At 35.7% G+C, this 21,293-nt stretch overlaps 1 protein-coding gene across 3 annotated transcripts in view; it reads left to right on the top strand.

Annotated features, from left to right (window-relative positions):
• The window catches only part of cacnb1 (calcium channel, voltage-dependent, beta 1 subunit), a 65,388-nt gene that overhangs the window by 36,660 nt on the left and 7,435 nt on the right, over window positions 1–21,293 (top strand). For 2 of the 3 annotated variants that reach the window (XM_056453221.1, XM_056453223.1), the window contains 6 exons: window positions 1,965–2,032; window positions 4,597–4,742; window positions 14,407–14,487; window positions 14,632–14,690; window positions 14,879–14,988; window positions 21,128–21,279. In XM_056453221.1, coding sequence (XP_056309196.1) covers window positions 1,965–2,032; window positions 4,597–4,742; window positions 14,407–14,487; window positions 14,632–14,690; window positions 14,879–14,988; window positions 21,128–21,279 — 616 coding nt within the window. Of the gene's footprint in view, window positions 1–1,964; window positions 2,033–4,596; window positions 4,743–9,376; window positions 9,406–14,406; window positions 14,488–14,631; window positions 14,691–14,878; window positions 14,989–21,127; window positions 21,280–21,293 lie in introns of all 3 variants that reach the window. The other variant, XM_056453222.1, reaches the window with a different exon arrangement.

Below are 21,293 nucleotides of genomic sequence, written 5' to 3'. Positions count from 1 at the left end.
TTTTTTAAACATTCACAAGAGGGCTATTAAATTTGCCTGTATACATGTTCAACTTTATTTACACAGTCTTTGTCAATTACTGGCAACTCGGGATGCAACAATACATTTAGCCCATGGTTCAATACATATCTCGGTTTTTTAACACGGTTTTTGGTTCGGTTCGGTTCTGATGGCTTGACACATAAGTGTTTTTTTGTTATTCTATGCTTAGGCAATAGAGGCAATAGGAACAGTAAGAGGTTAAAGAGAAACAAAATAAAAACGATTTATTGCAACACTCCTTTATTTTACCCAAAAGTCAAGAAAAGTACACTAGTTCCTGGTGTATTGTATAATAAAAAATTAACACTGAAATCTCACAACTGCTGGTAGCACATGTACAATCTGGGGAACATAAATTTCTACATTTTGAAAATAAACATACATGTGGACTTAATAAACATAACTTGACCATTTCAAATAAACATATTTGTACTTCAGTAAACATAAATAAACCATCTTAATTAAACTTAACAGTACTCCATTACAGTATCATTCATCCAGAATGTAAAGTGCAATTTCACTTAGGTCAGCTATCTATTCCTATATTTTGAGGTTCTTCTGTAAAAGAATCTTGTGCTTTAGCCAATTCGTACACAATAGTGTTGCGTGTCTTTTCTTGAAGGCTGGGAATTATCTGAAAAAAGTGCTGAAAAAAGTGCAAGACTGTAGTCTGTAACACAGATCGAGTACTTTTATACGATTTTATAAAATAAAGTCTTTAGCAATGAACACCTTCACTGCCTTTGTTATTTTATACGTGTAAAACAATGCTTGCACACAGTCATTTTTTTTATTCACAGATTTTTCTTCCTCAACATTAAACTCAACGGCAAATCCGAAATGTCCCCACATCGCATATTTTATTGACGCTTTCTCGTACTATTGCCTCACTTCACTGCCGCTCGCCATGTTAAAGTGTGAAATGGTAAAGCACCCCCTAACTATAGAGCATAGTGATTGAATATTTACTCGCAGGGAGGAGTTTCCTCATCTCAGCTCGTAGACTTACAGGCACACACAAACAGTCAATTCGGAGAGAAATAAAACGCACATAAATTATTTAAACGTAAAACCGGAAAAAACGCAATTCCCAAGCGTGTTTTGAACCATGGATGTCATACCGAACGGTTCAATATTATATTGAGAATTGTAGCATCTCTACTAGCAACAAATTCATTATTTATTGTATCGTGGCTTCCACAATAATATCAAATTAAGCAGCATAACCATTTACATTTTTGATAATAATAGTAAGAAAAATGTTTCTATGTAGCAAATCAGTATATTCGAATGCTTTCTGAGGGATCATGTGACAGTAATAACTGGAGCGATCATGTTGAACATTCAGCTTCGGTATAACTATGCTACGGTTTTTAAATATATGAAATTAGAAAGCACTTATTTTAAGCACTTTTTATTATTAAGCCATTTTTTAGATTAAATAAATACAGCCTTGGCGAGCAAGAGACATTTCAAACACATGAAACCTTTAGAGGCCGTTCACATATCATGTCTTAAAGTGTGTGGAAAGTGCGCTCCTTTGTCGTCTGTCATTGCTAGACTACCATCAACTGTTTTCTCAGAGGATGACAAAACCTTGCTGCAGCTCTGATACAAGTTATATTTATGGGGAAAATTAAAAAGGACTGCAATGTTTGGGTGCTCTGTGTTTGTCTACTACTCTATCAAAATGTGTATTTTCTATATAAAATACACTTGTCACGTGACTCGCGGCGTGCTTGTGGGATTTTGAAACGTTGAGATGTATTCAAATAGGTGTGTCTGAAATACACGAACGCATCACTCCCAATATGCACTTGCAAAAGACACGATATATTATAAACAGCCCCGTAAACAGCAGCGAATACACATTGTAACACATTTGAATGAATTTTCTGTTGTTCTCTCTATCTGTTTATCAGTAAGTCTGGTGGGAGCTCTAGTCTGGACGTCGCCACAGGTGCCCGAAGGCCCACTCCTCCTGGAACAGGTATGATCACACCATTATGCTGTGAGTCTTCATGTTGTTTTGTGATGAAGATATGACATCCCTGTCATTATATTAACACATACAGACATGAAATGTAAAAGCTATGATTTTACACTGGGTCGATCATTGAACGCGATGGGTTGATAGATAGGGCTTCTCCTCGGGATCCCCTCTGCCCTCCTCTCCTCCCTCTTATCATTCATTCTTCTAGTCTTCCAGCTTTTATCTCTTGTTTTTATTTCCCTTTTTTCTTGATGGGCATCATTATCAACATCTGTAGTTTGAAATCTTTCTCATATTAAGTTATGTTTGGTTTATGAGATCTGTCATGAGAGATTTTCTAAGAAGAGCCAAGTGAAGCAATGCATCATCCAAAAATAAAAAACTAAAAGGAAAATAATAAACATAAAATAAATCATAATTAATATGATTTAATCATGCTGATCTTTTAGAATTACTTCATTGTACTTTAAATATAGATACCTAAATTTAAAGATAAGACAAATAAAGATAACCACTAAAATAATAACTGAAACTTGTATACAAATGCTGCACAGGGTAGTGTAACTTTTAATATCATTAAATAACTATTGTATTTTTTGTTTATATTATAAATAGTTTTTTATTTTTATTCTTTCTGTGCTCAATTTAATTTTGTTCTTAATTTAATCAAGTTTGAGACATTGAGTTCTTAGTAAGTGTGTTGTTTTTCTAAATATATCTATATAGTTTTATTTATTTTTATTATATTTATATGTTTTTTAACTGTTACTTCAGTTGCTTTTATGGCAAAATGTATTTAAAAATATAAAATGAAATACAACGTGATTAAACGTTGTTTAATAAATAAGAAAATCCAGAAACAACTTATAGTCATTTTCAATTTTATAGTACACTGTAAAAATAAATTCGTAAAATTTACTGTAAAAAAACAGCAGCTGTGGTTGCCAGTGTTTCACCGTTAAAACTACGGTTACAAATCGTAAAAGTAATTTCTCATTTTTACAGTAAACTACCGTATTTCATTAATTTAAAGATGTAATATGTTTGTATTTTGAATTACCAACATCTACGCGTCTTTTGTTACACAGCCATATGCATGTTCTGATAAGAAAGTTACATAATGAACCAATGTTCATCACATACAACTTTTCTCTCAAGGAGAAAAGTGTATTAGTGTACAGAAGGTGCTCAGTGTCATTCACACAGCTACTAAACACCAGTATGGTAACACGCATAAAATTAAAGTCATGAAATAAACATTGTTTATCAACATTAGATGTAACTTAAACATCTAATGTACATAACTGATGGAGAAACAACTAAAAAGATCCACAGTAATGTCAACAAAAGCATAAAAAGTGATGCAGGGAATTCTGGGAAAGTCAATTTATGGTTATTCGCCGTATATATTAAGTAAACATTTTGTTAACCAGGATACAGATTTTTACTGTAGCATTTTTACAGTTTTTTTACCGTTGAAATCACAGCCATTTTTTACAGTGTAATTCAAATTTTCTCTCTGACATGTCCATATACAGTTTTAATCAACAGAATTATTAGCCCCATATTTCCCAAATGATGTTCAACAGAGCAATGAAATGTTCACAGTATGTCTGATAATATTTTTTTTCTGGAGTAAGTCTTATTTGTTTTATTTTGGCTAGAATAAAAGCAGTTTTAATTTTTTAAAAGCCATTTTAAAGTCAAAATTATTAGCCCCTTTAAGCTTTTTTTTTTTTTTCGATAGTCTACAGAACAAACCATCGTTATACAATAACTTGCCTAATTACCCTAACCTGCCTGGTTAACCTAATTAACCTAGTTAAGCCTATAAATGTCACTTTAAGCTGTATAGAAGTGTCTTGAAAAATATCTAGTAAAATATTATTTACTATCATCATGGCAAAGATAAAATACAGGGGGGGGGCTAATAATTCTGACTTAAATAATGTAAAGTTAAACCATTTTATCAAACCAAAACCATTTTACCTTTTCTCACTCTATATGGTAAGGTGACTTACATATAACCAAGCAACAGATTTGTACTGGACATTTGTAAAACATTTATCTTTAGTGTATTATTGTAGTTATTGATTTGGAATCAATTTAAAGCATGAAAAGACAATCACAATACTTATTTAAATTATTTCTATTGTTAAACACAAAAGTAAATGATATTACTTGCTTGTCATTTGGGGTTAAATAATATCCCACATTCATTTACCCTTTAAATATCAAATGATACTGGAATATAAATTAAAAATAATTTACAAACCCAAATTCAGAGCTCTTCTCATCACACAGCACTATTAGTACTAGTCCATGAAAAAGGTCATTTCCTTTTCAGTTTCGCTTCTCCTTCACTTTAAAAACACATTCTGTATTCTCTTCATCATCTTTCTGACTCTGCCAAGTCTATACATCATGCTGCTGTTCTTCCTCTTCTCTCGTCTTCTGTCCATTACCCCTGTTTCCCTGTTCTATTGCTCCTTCTCTATCTCTCCTTTACCCCTTTTCTATCCTTTTATTAAACCCCGTTCACCTCCCTATGGGTCCCGTAGCTGACTTGTCATCGGGCCTTTATGACGATGCTTTGGATTCGGATGTTGAGGAGGCGGAAACTGCCGACACCCGCGACCATAAGGGTGTAGGCGGAAGTGTCACCTCCCCTCAAGGCAACCTGCCCCGCCTCCCTTTCTTTAAGAAGGTAACCTGATGATGAATGCATCAGTAGACGGCCTCTGAGTGACTAATAATCAGACTCGTTCCTAACCCAACATGTGGGTGGTCTTTGCTGTCTGTGGACATTATTTTGTTTGTTCAAATTCGCATCTTAGAAATCTTAGTTCAATCAAAGAGCTTAGAATCACCAAGAGGCGACACTCAATAGAACGTTCCATTGCAGCAGCAGCGCCCAGCGATTCCGCCATTCAGGAGTGAAAGCGATTGGCTGTCCGTTGGATCTTATTGCTGTCGCGATGGCAGGCAGCTGCTTTTTATTAATTCATTTAAAAAGCGCATCAAAGCTGAAAAACAACCTGAAGATGACAATACAACACTTAATATCATAGTCTGGTGATTTTAATAGTTTATTTTACCGACTTAATGTTTATATATTAACCATACTTGTTTTCTTGAAACTTTTAGGTGAAATTACTTTAAATTACTCTAATTTAATAGTTTACACACTGACATAGTACATATTAATACTGGCATGTTAAATTAAATTAACATGACTTTCAAAATGGGATGTTGAAAACAGATTAAAGGTACTTTTTGTTGGAGTATTATATTATAAAAGTACATCGTATTTTTCCAGTGTTGTCTGTTAAAAAAGACTAATGAAGTTTTTATTTCTAAAGCTACTTTCTCCAAATTTATTTATTTTTAAACATTTTTTATTCATGATTTTTAATGCTGTCATTAAAAATCATGAAGGCCATACAAACTACCAGATTATGTAGTTTTTGTTGTAGTTTTTGTGGTGCATACTCATTGTTGCTTCACCCTAATTTCAGTAAAACAAAAACAAGTAATTAAGTTATTTTCTTAACCTTACTTTTATGTTATATGTGAAACAGATATTTTAAATATCAGATGTATTAAACTTAGTCTTGTCAACATTTTGGAAATTGTCAATTCTCATTGGGATATTGTTTTAAAATGTTACTTTTCAAAGGGGATGTACTCATTTTAACTCATATTTAACTCAATATTTTAATTCATTCTGTCTAATGTTAGTTATCCGGGCTGTTTTTCTATTGGAATTTTCATTCCAAAATGGCTACCATGTGACAATACCGGCATCTAGAGGCTGTTTCCCAAATAGCAACAGAGTGTCGCCTCTTGGTGATTCTATGCTCTTTTGTTCAATAGTTGAAATGAAACCCATCATTTACTCACCCTGCGTTTAAGAAAAATATATTATTTTTCAATCAGTCTTTAATAGATTTTCATTTTTTTACACAACATAAGAGACTGAATTAAAAGTTTATTATTGTTTACTTATTCAAAACATACATTAAAAACAGTAATTTGAACAAAACTGATTTAAGCGTGCATATAATTAGATTTGAGTGATTTTAGTGATATATGCAGTGATATATGATATATGTGATATGCGTTCTCAGATGTATAGTGGGGGACAGAAGTATTGAACACGTCATGTTTTTTTCTAGGAATATTTTCAAAGGAGCTGTTGACATGGAATTGAACCAGCTTTTGGTAAAAACACAAACAATACAAACAAACAAATATAACAAAACAAGGAGACACTTGTGAAATGACACTAGGAGAATGTACTCAATTACTGAAATGTATTAAATACTTTATATGAAAGGTTTATTGGTGATATCAGCTTAAAGCTGACTCTAATGTGGAGAATAAAGTCATTCATCGCTCAGGTGTGATTTTTTTTTTTTCACAGACTTCAACAAAGTGTAAAAATCTTGATGGTTCTGTGGGTCTCTTCTATCAAATCTTATTTTTATTTTGTATTTTCTATTGGATTGAAGTCAGGAGATTGGCTGGGCCATTCTACAGCTTGATTTTCTTTCTCTGAAACCATTTGAGAGTTTCCTTGGCTGTGATTTGGACCAGTGTCTTGCTGAATTGTCCATCCTCTTTTTATCTTCATTCTTCTGCTAATGTAGATGTTGGACTGAAGCAGCTTAATATTAATTCACTATGAGGAAGGGCAGAGGGTTGCTGAAGAACTACTGAGAGATTTCAGCTGCTGTCTGGGCTTTCACTGCCTTTCTACCACTCACTTTCTTCATGTGTTCAAAATGTTTTTGCTGTGTCATTTCATTTTATTACACATAACTTCATTTGTTTTCTTTTTATATATGGATTTCTTTGGTTATCAACATCTGGTGAAAATTTCAAGTCAACAGCACCTTTAAAAATAAGATTTCTTTCATTTATGGGAGCAGAAAAATATCAATCTGTAAAAGAAAATTATGTTTTAAATGAGGAAAATAGACATGTGTTATGAATTTGACAAAAAAGTCTGCGAGTTTCAGCCTACAACATACTTTGTAGAAATTCTGTAAATTAAACTGCACAACCCAAATAAAAATAATGATAATCTAAGGAACAAGGATTGTCTCTCTATAGAACAGACTTGATTGATTTTATTTTATTTGACATTTTTGCATTTATGAAGGAAAAGCTTCATTATGGATGTGACACTTTTTCGTTACGGATGTGACAGATGTGAAATTGCCACATGTGTGACTTGGTAAATCAAATATATTAGTTTGAAAACATTGACAGAGACATTTTTAAAGTACTGAAAAATACTTGCTAACACAAAAAATGTTGAACGGTTTCTCTATTTTGGTGAAAACTTAATTATTTTCATGGTATGGTTGACATTTGCATGGAATTGCTCATATACATTTTAACATGTAATTTATTTCTGTGAGTCAATGCTGAATTTTCAGTTTCGTTTTTATTCGATGTTTCTGATCATTATAAATGCTGAACACAGTTGTACTGTTCCTATATTAGCGTTAAAATGTTCATTCAAAATGATTTTAAAAATACTTGTTTTAAAAAAATATTAGATTCATAAAAGAACCGTTAAATGTATTAGGTGTTATGGTCTCCACAAAAATATGAAGCAGATCAACAATTTTTAACAGCACCACTCATTCATTCATTTTCTTTTCGGCTTAGTCCCTTTATTAATCTGAGGTCGCCACAGTGGTATGAATCGCCCACTTATCCAGCAACCCATCACTGGGAAACATCCATACACACTCACACACTACGGACAATTTTAGCTTACCTAATTAACCTGTACCGCATGTCTTTGGACTTGTGAGGGAAACCGGAGCACCCGAAGGAAACCTACTCAAACACGGGGAGAACATGCAAACTCCACACAGAAATGCTAACTGACCCAGCCAGGGCTCGAACCAGCAACCTTCTTGCTGTGAGGCGAATGTGCTACCCAATGCGCCACCATGCTGCCCAGCACCACTCAATTTAGATTTAAATAAAATTTGTTTTACATTTTTGATAATTGATTTACATCTGAGAACGCATATATTACAGTTTTGTTTGACGAACAGTCCATAATTTAAAGAGCCCCTATTATGAGTTTTTGAATATTACCATCCATGTAGTGTGTAACACAGCTCTAAGTGAATAGAAACATCCAGCTGAGATTTAAATCTGAAAGTGCACAGTGTTTAAAACTATCAATTCTATTGAGTTGACTCCGAGTCATATGAATGATTCATCCCTTGTTCGGATCTTTTGCCTGCCTTGCCCGGTCAATTTTCAAAATAGTTCAGCTTTTGCCCCTGTGTGCATTAATAATAAATGTGTGTCGTTGTTATGCATGCATATCAGGCTGTTGTCGGAGACCCCCAAAACCAAAATATGACCTTTTATAATACATAATAGGGGCTCTTTAAATTACTAGATAAAGTGTATAGTCAATGAAAAACTCTCAAATCTAATTATGTGCATGTTTAAGTCAGTTTTGTTGTGATTTGTAATAAAATACCCAATCCGGTGCCATCATTGGTGTAAAACCAAGCATGACACATCCTGATCTGCCAAATATAAATATGTGTTAACATGAATAAGATCTGCAAACTGCACCAGAGAAGACATTTATCACTGAATAACAATGACTACGTTTACATACACCCTCATAATGAAATTATAGGGAAAATCGTGATCATGTAAATACAATTCTCTGTAAACCAATCAGAGTTCAGCAGCAAGTCAAGCTCCACCTTTTTAATACCGTACTTGTTATTCCAGGTACCCTTACCAAATAGTCCCAAAAAAGTGGTTCGATATGGTATTTTTTTATGGTAATCGGCTTCTGAAAGTGGAAATGGAAATAAATCCTTACCACTTGGTGGAGAAGTGGCAATGTTTGTTATGTTTGATATAAAGACCTTTGTGTTGCTCAGATTAAAAATAAGTTGTTTACATTTCTAACAGCATTAGGGTGAGTAAATAATGACAGAATGTGCATTTTTTGGGTCAATCTAGAAGACAATCAAGTCATTTGAATAAAAGCTGGGGAGAATTTTACTTCAGATAAAACTAAACGAACAGTCAAGCCGCAGTTGATCTAATCCCCTTTAGAAATTCCATCTTTTCTTCATCTGGCCACATCTGATGCCTTGATTCATTCTCCGTACGGACAATACAGATAACTGAGCCCTCAGTGAAGCACTTTATTAACGGCAACATTTTCATTCTCTTCCAGCATCCTAAATGTATTAACAATTTGTCACTAACAAGCTTCTGTTTGTTTGCCTGCTTTGCTGTTTTCTCTCTCTCTCTCTCTTGCTGTGTGCGTAATGATAGGTGGGCCTGCCAAACAGAAACAGAAATCGGTGAGTCATTGCAAAAGCTAACTTTCTGTTTCGTGCAACCTGTCTTTTATACTTGTTATGAAAGCATCCAAGTCTTATAGCTGTTTTCTTTGTGTTTCTACATGAGCCGAGCAAATACTGTGAATATTTCAGTGCTGCTCTAAAGACTCGAATGTGAATTACGGGTGGCACATAACTGAGGATTTCTCCACCAGCATTGTTTACCACAAAATTGTTCTGAAAGCAGAAAAACCTGTCAGGATTTGTTCGTCTCAGAGCTCCACAGGACTACATCTCATTCAGATTGTATTAACAAATGAATGAATGCGGCCCATGTGTTCGCCCACATGTGTGGACACACAGAATTCTGTCGTCCTCCTGCAAATAAACGCACAACATGAGGCAGAAACACCCCGACAGGTTTCCACGCTTTCCGTTTCCATTAGAGGCTCATGACACAGAGCGAAGCCCACGCGTGTTACTGCTGTCACAATGCTACCGTCACACACGCGCAGATGGGAATCACACTATTCAGAATGATGACATTATTTTCAAGTTCTGTTTGGATGTTCTTGTTGTTTACTATAGCTAGCCATCTGAAATGTTTGGGCATGTATTACATAATCGGGTCAGTGGAGGAAAGGCAAACGGGGAAAAGTTGAGTGAAGGATCTCTGCCTTTTTTTTCTCATACACACTTCCTGAAAATAAACAGGATGTGAAGAGCTTTTAGATTCAAATTATAGGCAGTCAGGAGAGAGATAGGAATATAAGCATCCTAAAAATATTTTAAATAAGTATAGCAACTAAAATAATACAATTAGCCTCTTAACGCAGATTAATATTTGGCATTTTTGAATACTTAGAAGAAGACACTTGGCATATGTATATATATATATATGTGTGTGTGTGCGTGCGTGCGTGCGTAGTTGAAGTCAGAATTATTAGCCCCCCTTTGATTTTGATTTTTTTTTTTAAATATTTCCCACATGATGTTTTCCCACATGATGTTTCCCACAGAGCAAGGAAATTTTACAGTATGTCTGATAATATTTTTTCTTCTGGAGAAAGTCTTATTTGTTTCATTTCGGCTAAAATAAAAGCAGTTTTAAATTTTTTATAAACCATTTTATGGTCAAAATTATTAGCCCCTTAGCTATTAGCTTTTTTTTATTTTTTCAAAAGTCTTCAGAAAAGCAATCGTTATACAATAACTTGCCTAATTACCCTAAACTGCCTAGTTAACCTAATTATGCCTTTAAATGTCACTTTAAGCTGGATGGAAGTCTTGAAAAAATATCTAGTCAAATATTATGTACTGTCATAATAGCAAAGATAAAATAAATCAGTTATTAGAGATGAGTTATTAAAACTATTATGTTTAGAAATGTGTTGAAAAAAAATTCTCTCTGTTAAACAGAAATTGGTGAAAAAATAAACAGGGGGGCTAATAATTCAGGGGAGCTAATAATTCTGACTTCATGTGTGTGTGTGTGTGTATATATATACCAATTTTGAAATTGATATTTTATCGAGATTTTATTTAGGTATTTTACCAATAATAGTCACTGGGTGGCAACAAAATTCATATTATGTCTATATTATGTGTCTAATGAAGTTATTTGCCATTTAACAATTGAATGACTATGTCTAATTATTACTTTTCAATTTGAAATTGATATTACAAAAATAGAGGTTCTGGCAAGATTTTACTTTGGTATTTTACCAATAAAGTCACCAGGTGGCAAGCAAATCCACATTACCTCCAAGTCTTCCATCTAATGAAGTTATTTGCCAATTAACAAATAAATAAGGGTGACACAGTGGCTCAGTGGTTAACACTGTTGCCTCACAGCAAAAAGGTCTGTGGTTTGTGTCCCGGCTGGGTCAGTTGGCATTTCTGTGTGGAGTTTGCATGTTCTCCCCGTGTTGGCGTGTCTTTGCGCCGGTTTCCCCCACAGTCCAAAGACATGCTGTATAGGTGAATTGAATAAACTAAATGGGCCGTAGTGTATGTGTGTGAATCAGTGTGTTCGGATGTTTCCCAGTTCTGGGTTCCAGCTGGAAGTGCATCCGCTGTGTAAAACATATGCTGGATAAGTTGGTGGTTCATTCCGCTGTGGCGACCCCTGATGAATAAAGGGACTAAGCCAAGGGAAAAGGAATGAACAAATAAATGACTGTGTCTAATCATTACTTTCCAGTTTTGAAATTGATATTACAAAAATTTATGTTCTGATGAGATTTTATTTAGGTATGATACTAATAACAGCCACCGGGTGGCAACCAAATCCATATTACGTCTACCTCATGCGTCTAATGAAGTTATTTGGCAAATTTAAAATATAAAAATTGAGGTTTCATTTAAATGTGATTTAGGTGCTATACCCGAAATTTCCACCGGGTAACACATGGTTATTTATTTCTTTTATTTAGGCATCCTACGGTCACAGCTCAACACGTTTCTGTCACAGTTTCACTTTTATCACCAAATAGGAAACCTTAAGAACGTCAGACCTTTTTGACAATATGTGTTTGGCCAACATTAGAAACTTAAGACATTGGTGTCAATAGCCTAGTGGTAAAGTGTGCAGACTTATAGCTCATGGTGCTCACGGCGACCCGAGTTCGATTCCTGGCTTGAGATCCTTTGCCGCTCCTTCCCCACTCTCTCTGCTCCCCATGTAGTCCTGTCTTGTTTCTACTGTCCTATATAAAAATGGTGAAAAATCCCTAAAAATATATTTAAAAATAAATAAATAAAAAGTATAAAAAGAAACTAAAGGTATACAGTGTGTGTTTATATATGTTTAACATACATAGCCTATATCGCATATAATATGTAGAAATAATATAGTACATTTGGTAATATCAATCCTGACACCACCAATGAGAAGAAAGAGCTTGTTTAAAGCAAGCGGCAACCTCCCGCTCTCTCTCGGGAAGCCAATACGGAAGTAACTGAAACTGCAATTCATCAAAATTCCGCTAGTCCTGGCTCCATAATAGAGCAAGTTGCAATTGAGCCCACTGTTAGAATGGCCAATTTTACAACAGAAAAAAAGGTGTTTACAGCCTGGTACAAAGAACGATTTTGGTTCATATAGCTATTATTACTCTCCATGACAACTGTGAGGGGGGTGAATTTTTTTATAACTCGTCCATTTCCTTTATATTAGGTTATATTAAGTTTGCATAATTAAGGGCGTGGCTACTTGAGTGACAGCTAGGTCTCGCTGGTCGCCGTCACTTCACCTCAGCTGAATCCGGCAGATTAGCCGCTGATCTCGGCATATTCATCGTATTTTTGTTCTGTTTTATGTGGCTTTACACAGTCAGCTGCCTTTTGGACTTATTTCTTACAATTATCAGATGATATGGGATGCTGTGTGCATTTAATTGTGCTCACAAACCATTCACGTGGCCTCGTTTCCCATGTGAGTAAAGTTATATACTTGTATACCATCTCTATAAATGTATTTGTTTTATTTAAGATCATTTATCATTAATATTTTTCTTTAGACCCGTAAAGCACTCCAGAATCTGACAGATTGATTAGCTGTAGGCTCTAGAACAGTCATCTGAAGCGTTGTCATTCAGTGTTATGCTGGAGTTCATCAATAGTCTTGCATTTACTAACACAGACTATATTTAAAGTGTTTGGAAGTAATTTACGTTTTCCTCCTGTAGAAAAACGTCATAAGAGCAATGTTTAGTGGCTCAATGTATTACTACAGTGTTTTTGAAAGTCTAAACACTTTATTGATATAGTGTACAGCCAAGCACATGTGGTCAGAACACAAACGAGTCGCAGGTAATAAAGTATCAAGCGTTTTTCCCAAAGTAAAGTCTGTCTGCTAGGTCTAAGCAAAGTGCCAGCGGGCGTCTGTAGCTCCGCCCACTCTCCGCCTCTTTGCCCTTATTTGGTATCCCGCCGTGGGTGCGATGACGCGCGAACAAAATGGCGCGGTTGGCCGCGCCTACTTGTAGCTTCTTTTGCAGTGTTCAGAAACCTATGGGTGACGTCACGGATGCTCCGTCCATATATTTTACAGTCTATGGTTTAAAGGTTTTAAAGCACTGTTTCCATGGTAATCCAATGTCCTGATTTAAAAAATGGTTTTCACAGGATGAGTTCAAAGCTTTCAAATGATGTCTAATTTAGTATGATTACTAAAATATGAGATTTTGATGAGAAAAAAAGACTATAAAAAAGTGCCAAGCATCCCACAGATGGGTGCATTATTATATAATGTTTTGTGCGTTGCTCAGATAATATAACAAAATGATGTTTTTTATTAGAAATGTATGTTTCATATGCATAAGTATATTAATTTTGTGTCTATATGAATACAGAATGTCTGTTTTAGAGTTTATTCATCAACCTAAATAATATCTTTGGATTATTTTCATTTGGAATCTTTCTCCAGCCAACAGAATATTACATAATGATATGTTTAAATATTTGATTTATTAAACAGCATGCATTAATCGATTTAATGAAATATATATTTTATCTATAAAGTCGGAGCACTCACTCCGGTCCCTCGATCTCTGCGCTGGTTGGGAAAATTCCAAATTGAACCCAAAAAAAACATTACAATTGGCTTAAATTGTAGCTCTGACATGGGCATGAGGGATATAAATGACTGAAAAACAGCTGCAGGTGAAGTATATTGATATATCTCTTATATATATTGATATGATCAATCATATCTCTGTTTTGTTCTGTTGATATGTAATCCAAATATTCGTAGCCTAAAACAGATGGAAAATGACTGGATTGTGCTGCTTTTACGGCCACTCACACAGCTTGATCCACCCTGCCATTTCTACCCTTGGGTTTTTTATATATATATATATATATATATATATATATATATATATATATATATATATATATATATATATAAAGACACTTTACCTATTTAAAAATAAAGTGCATTTAGGTCAGTGTTTGGCAAATGTTTACTTTTGGTTATGATTTCTCTAAAGTGGTTTCATTTTGTGTGTGAATTTTCAGATGGAACATGTTCCTCCTTACGATGTGGTGCCTTCCATGAGACCCATTATTTTGGTGGGGCCGTCCCTTAAAGGCTATGAGGCAAGACCACACTTCTCTCAGAAATTGGCAATTTATCATTTTAGTCATGTTGTTTATGCTCATATTGTGTGTGTGTGTGCGTGTGCGTGTGCGTGTGTGTGTGTGTGTGTGCGTGTGTGTGTGTGTGTGTGTGTTGCATTGTAGGTAACAGATATGATGCAGAAAGCTCTCTTCGACTTTCTAAAACACAAATTTGAAGGCAGGTGGGTACCATAATGTGCATGCCATGATTATAATGAATAATAGACTTCTTCTCATCACTATGGAATTTGTAAACATTTAGGTATGTTATCAAAGATGAAGCTCTGTGTAGATCATTCATGATGGAAATATCACAGCACACTCATGCTATAATTGGAATACCGTCGTTATGAATTATTGTTTGTTCCAGAATATCCATCACCCGGGTGACAGCCGACATCTCACTTGCCAAACGCTCCGTCCTTAACAACCCCAGCAAACACACCATCATCGAGCGCTCCAGCACCAGATCCAGCCTGGGTACGAAACAAACCTGCACATAAAATGAGAAATGAATAACTACTTCTAAAGAATGAACAAAAATGTGAACTGTTTACATTGAGAGCAAAACACACACAAAATGTAATAGACTAAAAAGTCTTACTGATCATATCATAAAACTGGTATACAGAATATGTTAAAGTCAGAAGCAGGTCCTAAAATTAGCAGTCACTCACTAAGTGCCAAATGCAAGTAAAATCCTTAAATCTTATAATGTATATTTATAAAACATTAAACGTCTTATCAAGTTTGTAATTAAATTAAATTATGAATATGAAAACATGAAAACAAACAGCGGCACAGACATTTTAAGCAAGATTTACAGTGCATCTGGAAAGTATTCATAGCGCTTTACTTTTTCCACATTTTTTGATGTTACAGTCTTATTCCAAAATGGATTAAATTCATTTATTTCCTCATAATTCTACACACAATACCCCATAAGGACAATGTGATAAAATATTTTTTGAAATTGTTGCAAATTTATTACAAATAAAAATCCTGAAAAATCACATGTACAGAAGTATTCACAGCCTTTGCCGTGAAGCTCTATATTGAGTTCAGGAACATTGTCTACATACACCTGTCTATATAAGGTCCCAGGGTTGACAGTGCATGCACAAACCAAGCATGAAGACAAAGGAATTGTCTGTAGACCTCTGAGACAGGATTGTGTCAGGTACAAGGCTGGGGAAGGTTACAGAAAAATTTTTGCTACTCTGAAAGTTCCAATGAGCACAGTGGCCTCCAAGTGGAAAATGTTTGGAACCACCAGGACTTCCTAGAGCTGGCCGGCCATCTAAGCTGAGCGATCGGCCTTAGTCAGGGAGGTGATCTATAACCTGATGGTCACTCTGTCTGAGCTCCAGTGTTTTTCTGTGGAGAGAGAAGAACCTTACAGAAGAACAACCATCTGTGCAGTAATCCACCAATCAGGCCAGACAGAAGCCACTCCCAACCTGGAATTTGCCAAAAGGTATCTGAAGGACTCTCAGACCATAAGAAACAAATTCTCTGGTCTGATGAGACTAAAATTGAACTCTTTGGAGTGAATGCCAAGCACTACGTTTGGAGAAAACCAGGCACTGCTCATCACCAGGCTAATTCCAGCAACAGGACTTGGAAGACTAGTCAGGATAGAGGGAAAGATAGTCACCCTCCGACTCGGGCGACGTTTTATCTTTCAGCAGGACAATGACCCAAAGCAAATTGTCAAAATATCAATGGAGTGGCTTCAGAACAACTCGGTGAATGTCCTTGAGTGGCCCAGCCAGAGCCCAGACCTAAATCTTATTGAACATCTCTGGAGAGATCTGAAAACGGCTGCATACCGTCGCTTCCCATCCAACCTGATAGAGCTTGAGGGGTACTGCAAAAAGGAATGGGCAAAAAATACCAAAGACAGGTGTGCCAAGCTTGTGGTATCATATTCAAAAAGACTTAAGGCTCTAATTGCTGCCAAAGGTGCATCAACAAAGTATTGAGCAAAGGCTGTGAATACTTATGTACATGTGATTTTTCAGATATTTTATTTTTAATAAATTTGCAACAATTTCGAAAATTATTTTTTCACATTGTCATTATGGGGTATTGTGTGTAGAATTTTGAGGAAATAAATGAATTTAATCCATTTTGGAATAAGGCTGTAACATAAAAAATGTGGAAAAAATTAAGCACTATGAATACTTTCTGGATGAAAGTCAGATCAGTTGGAAAAGATATAGCAACTTAATTCAGTATAGTTTGGAGGTTTGGAGTTAGTTTGGTGGTTGCAGTATGAACGGTCTAAGAGGAGATATGTTATTAAAATAGTCTAAGAAGAAGAAGACGGAAGAAGAAGTTTATGTAGTATGACCGTATGTTGGCTTTCTCAAGCAACCATAATTATTATTAGCGCTTAGCATTTATGTAAAAATGATCATTTAAAAAAGTATTTATGTTGTAAATAAATTCATTGTTGGTAAAAGTAGCTGAGCAATGACTGGTCCTGGTCACAGATTTCAAACTCAGTTCCTGAAAAGCCGCAGCACTGCAGTTTAGTTCCAACCCTGCTTCAACACACTCCCCTGTAGGTTTCAAACAAGCCTGTAGGACTCAATTAGTTTGATCAAGTGTGTTTAATTAGAGATGGAACTAAACTTTTTTTCAGTTTGACGCCTGTGCTAGAAAACATCATAAAAAAAGTCATAGAAAACATCAGATACATTTTCTTTTTGTGTTTGTGTGTCTTTGTGTGAATAGGTTTTTAGACTTCAGACTCGCGGAGGGGTATAAATGCATTAGTCAAGCCCTGTCAGTTTTCTCTTGTGTACACCAGTGCATATTGTCTCTGTTTCCTGAACATTTTTCTTATTCTTACTGTTTCCTCCTGTTGCTCTGTTCCGTCATGTCTGATCTGTCTTTTTTCTCTTTTTCATCTCTCTCTTTCCTGACACACATTCCCACCATTCATTTCCTCCCTCTCTTTTTTTCTTCACCTCAGACTTACTGGGTACGTATCCTATCCTCCCATCCTTTCCCTTATAACTGTCGATTCATTCATCTAACTCTTCATTCATCTGTCCTTTTACTTAACTCTCTTGCTTAAGTTTGGAGTGAATCCTCTTAACTTGTCAGCACAGTTGTGGTGTCCTTTACTACACTACTAAAATAACTAAATTTTTCTATAACTTTCCAAAAAACTCTATTCTGTATGTACGCTACCTGACAAAAGTCTTGTCATCGATCCCAGTTGTAAGAGCATCAAATAATAACTTGACTTCTAGTTGATAATTTGGAAAAGTGGCAGAAGGTCAATGTTTCTGATAAATCATCTGTTGAACTGCATCCCAACCATCACAAATACTGCAGAAGGCCTATTGTAACCTGCATGGACCCATGATTCTCACTGAAATCAGTCAAATTTGGTGAAGGAAAAACCATGGATTGAGGTTACATTCAGTATGAGGGCATGCGAGAGATCTGCAGAGTGAACGGCAACATCAACAGCCTGAGGTATCAAGACATTTGTGCTGCCCATTACATTACAAACCACTGGACAGCAAATTCTTCAGCAGGATAGCGCTCCTTCTCATACTTCATCAAGGTTCCTGAAAGCAAAGAAGGTCAAGGTTCTCCAGGATTGGCCAGCCCAGTCATCAGACATGAACATTATTGAGCATGTTTGGGGTAAGATGAAGGAGGAGTCATTGAAGATGAATCCAAAGAATCTTGATGAACCCTGAGAGTCCTGCAGGAACGCTTTCTTTGCCATTCCAGATGACTTTATTAATAAGTGATTTGAGTCATTGCAGAGATGTATGGATGCAGTCGTCAAGCTCATGGGAGTCATACATAATATTCATTCTTTTTCCACTGCACCATGACTTTATATTCTATACTGTACATTATTTCTGTTAAGTGACAAGACTTTTGTCTAAGCAAAGTCAGACCTTACTGTCCTAATGAAATAATTATAAATCAAGGCATGATCATGTTTTATTTTGGTAAAATAAGCGTAATCTAGAGGCCTTTGCCTTTCATATAAGCAACTTCTGAGACCAAATGATCAACTAGAAGTCAAGTTATTATTTGCGCCAAGACTTTTGTCAGGTAGTGTATATAATGATAGTAAAGACTTTTTTTGAAGTTTTAAAGTTGCTGTCACCCAAATTGAATTCTGATGTTAATATCATGCAAATTCATACAATATGTTCATTTAAAAAATACAAATACTATTTATGTTGCCTCTTTACATAACATCAAGTATATTTAATCATGTTTTTTTAATAGTAACTTGACTCAATGGTAATTTGCCAAGTAGTATGGCTTGCTGGTTTTATATCCTCTTAAAAATTCACTGAACGCATTGATCCTGACTCACTGTAAAAAGTGTGATCCCACTTTCATATATAGCACTTCACACCCACACCAACCCATACACAAACACGCAGGCTGATCTGCATAACGGCAGCTTTAAACACACTTCCATGGATCAATGCAGAAAACTCATACTGCTCAGCCATCCATTTGTTTAAACGCAAATGGAACTAAACTCACACATGCAAATATTCGAGCAGACCATAATAACCACTACATGCATGATGTGTACTAACATAGGGTTGAGTGCCATAAAATTGTGAGGTAAGTCTGTGGTTCTATTGTTTATTAAATTTGAGTTGTGTTTGTGTGTGTGTGCTTTCAAGATTCTCTTGATATAGAGCAGAGCAGTCGGGTTCCAGAAGCCCATTAATTTTTTCTAATGGGACATTGATTTTTAAAAACAACTCATAAACTTTTACAGGCAGACCTCTTGTGTGATTTGAGGTTGTAATCAACTCAATGTGCATTTGAGGAACCCATTTTCTGACATTTATTCCTCTTTTTTTAAACATTTGTGTTAATAGTAAAATATTTGCAGAATAACTGCATTACCCATGATCATATACAGACAATTCCACCAATCAGAGCAAAGCAAGCCAAAGGAGATCTATAGCTCTATTAATAATCTTACATAAGTCTGTCTGAACAGTCTCAAAATTAATGTTTTGGTTTCAATTGATACAAGTTTAAGTGGTTAAATTTACAATTCTCTGATTGTGTCTTCTATTTGTCGGATTTTCATATACTCACCGGCCACTTTATTAGGTACCACTACTCGTTAATGCAAATTTCCAATCAGCCCATCACATGGCAGCAACTCAATGCATTTAGGCATGTAGACATGGTCAAGACAATCTGCTGCGGTTCAAAGCGAGCATCGGAATGGGGAAGAAAGGGGATTTAAGTGACTTTGAACGTGGCATGGTTGTTGGTGCCTGGCAGTTTGGGCTGAGTATTTCAGAAACTGCTGATCAACTGGGATTTTCATGCACAACCATCTCTAGGGTTTACAGAGAATTGTCTGAAAAAGAGAAAATATCCAGTGAGCAGCAGTTCTGTGGGCGCAAATGCCTTGTTGATACCAGAGGTCAGAGGAAAATGGCCAGACTGGTTCCAGCTGATAGAAAGGCAACAGTAACTCAAATAACCACTTGTTTCAACCGAAGTATGCAGAAGAGCATCTCATGCCGAACCTTAAGGCGGATGGGTTATAGCAGCAGAAGACCACACCTGGTGCCACTCCTGTCAGCTAAGAACAGGAAACTGAGTCTACAATTCACACAGGCTCACCAAAATTGGACAATAGAAGATTTGAAAAACGTTGTCTGGTCTGATGAGTCTCGATTTCTGCTGCAACATTTGGATGGTAGGGTCAGAATTTGGCATCAACAACATGAAAGCATGGATCCATCCTGCCTTGTATCAATGGTTCAGGCTGGTGGTGGTGTAATGGTGTGGGGGAAATTTTTTTGGCACACTTTGGGCCCATTAGTACCAATTGAGCATTGTGTCAACGCCACAGCCTCCTTGAGTATTGTTGCTGACCATGTCCATCCTTTTATTCCCACAGTGTACTTATCTTCCAGATTGATAACACGCCATGTCATAAAGCTTGAATTATCTCAGACTAGTTTTTTAAACATTACAATGAGTTCACTGTACTCAAATGGCTTCCACAATCACCAGATCTCAATCCAATAGAGCACCTTTGGGATGTGGTGGAACGGGAGATGCTATCATGACGATATAGACCAAAATCTCAGAGGAATATTTCCAGAACCTTGTTGAATTTATGCCACAAATGATTAAGGCAGTTCTGAAGGCAAAAGGGGGGTCCAGCCCGGTACTAGTAAGGTGTACCTAATAAAGTGGCCGATGAGTGTATGTATTTGCTGTGAATCAAAGTCTTTAAAATTTATATGGGAAAACGAATAGGGAAAAGACTTGTGGACCAACAGTTTATAAACACTGCAAATAAATAAATATATAAACATTTGGTGACATGTATGCTTAAATTAGACAAACTAATGTATGGTTAAAATAAAGACAATCGTGCTTCTTCACAACTCTATTGTATTGATTTAATATAAGATACTCTAGAAAGCAAGTCAGGTTACAAATGTTGCAGTGTGTAAATTAACTTTTATTAAGAGTTATGCACGAAAACCCAGTGAAAACACCTGTTCTTAATGTATTTATGAGTGTATAAACTGTATATTGAACATGCTTTTTGAATATAGTTTTTTTTATTTGACAGCTGAGGTACAGAGTGAAATCGAGAGAATCTTTGAGCTGGCTCGAACGCTTCAGTTAGTGGCTCTGGACGCAGACACAATTAACCATCCATCTCAGCTGGCCAAGACCTCACTGGCACCAATCATTGTCTATATCAAGATCGCCTCTCCAAAGGTACATAACTAACC

This window comes from Danio aesculapii, chromosome 3, assembly GCF_903798145.1.
Source record: "Danio aesculapii chromosome 3, fDanAes4.1, whole genome shotgun sequence".
NCBI classification, from domain to species: Eukaryota; Metazoa; Chordata; class Actinopteri; order Cypriniformes; family Danionidae; genus Danio; species Danio aesculapii.
Note: the sequence above shows the minus strand (reverse complement) of the source record. Positions and strands in the feature narration are given on the sequence as shown.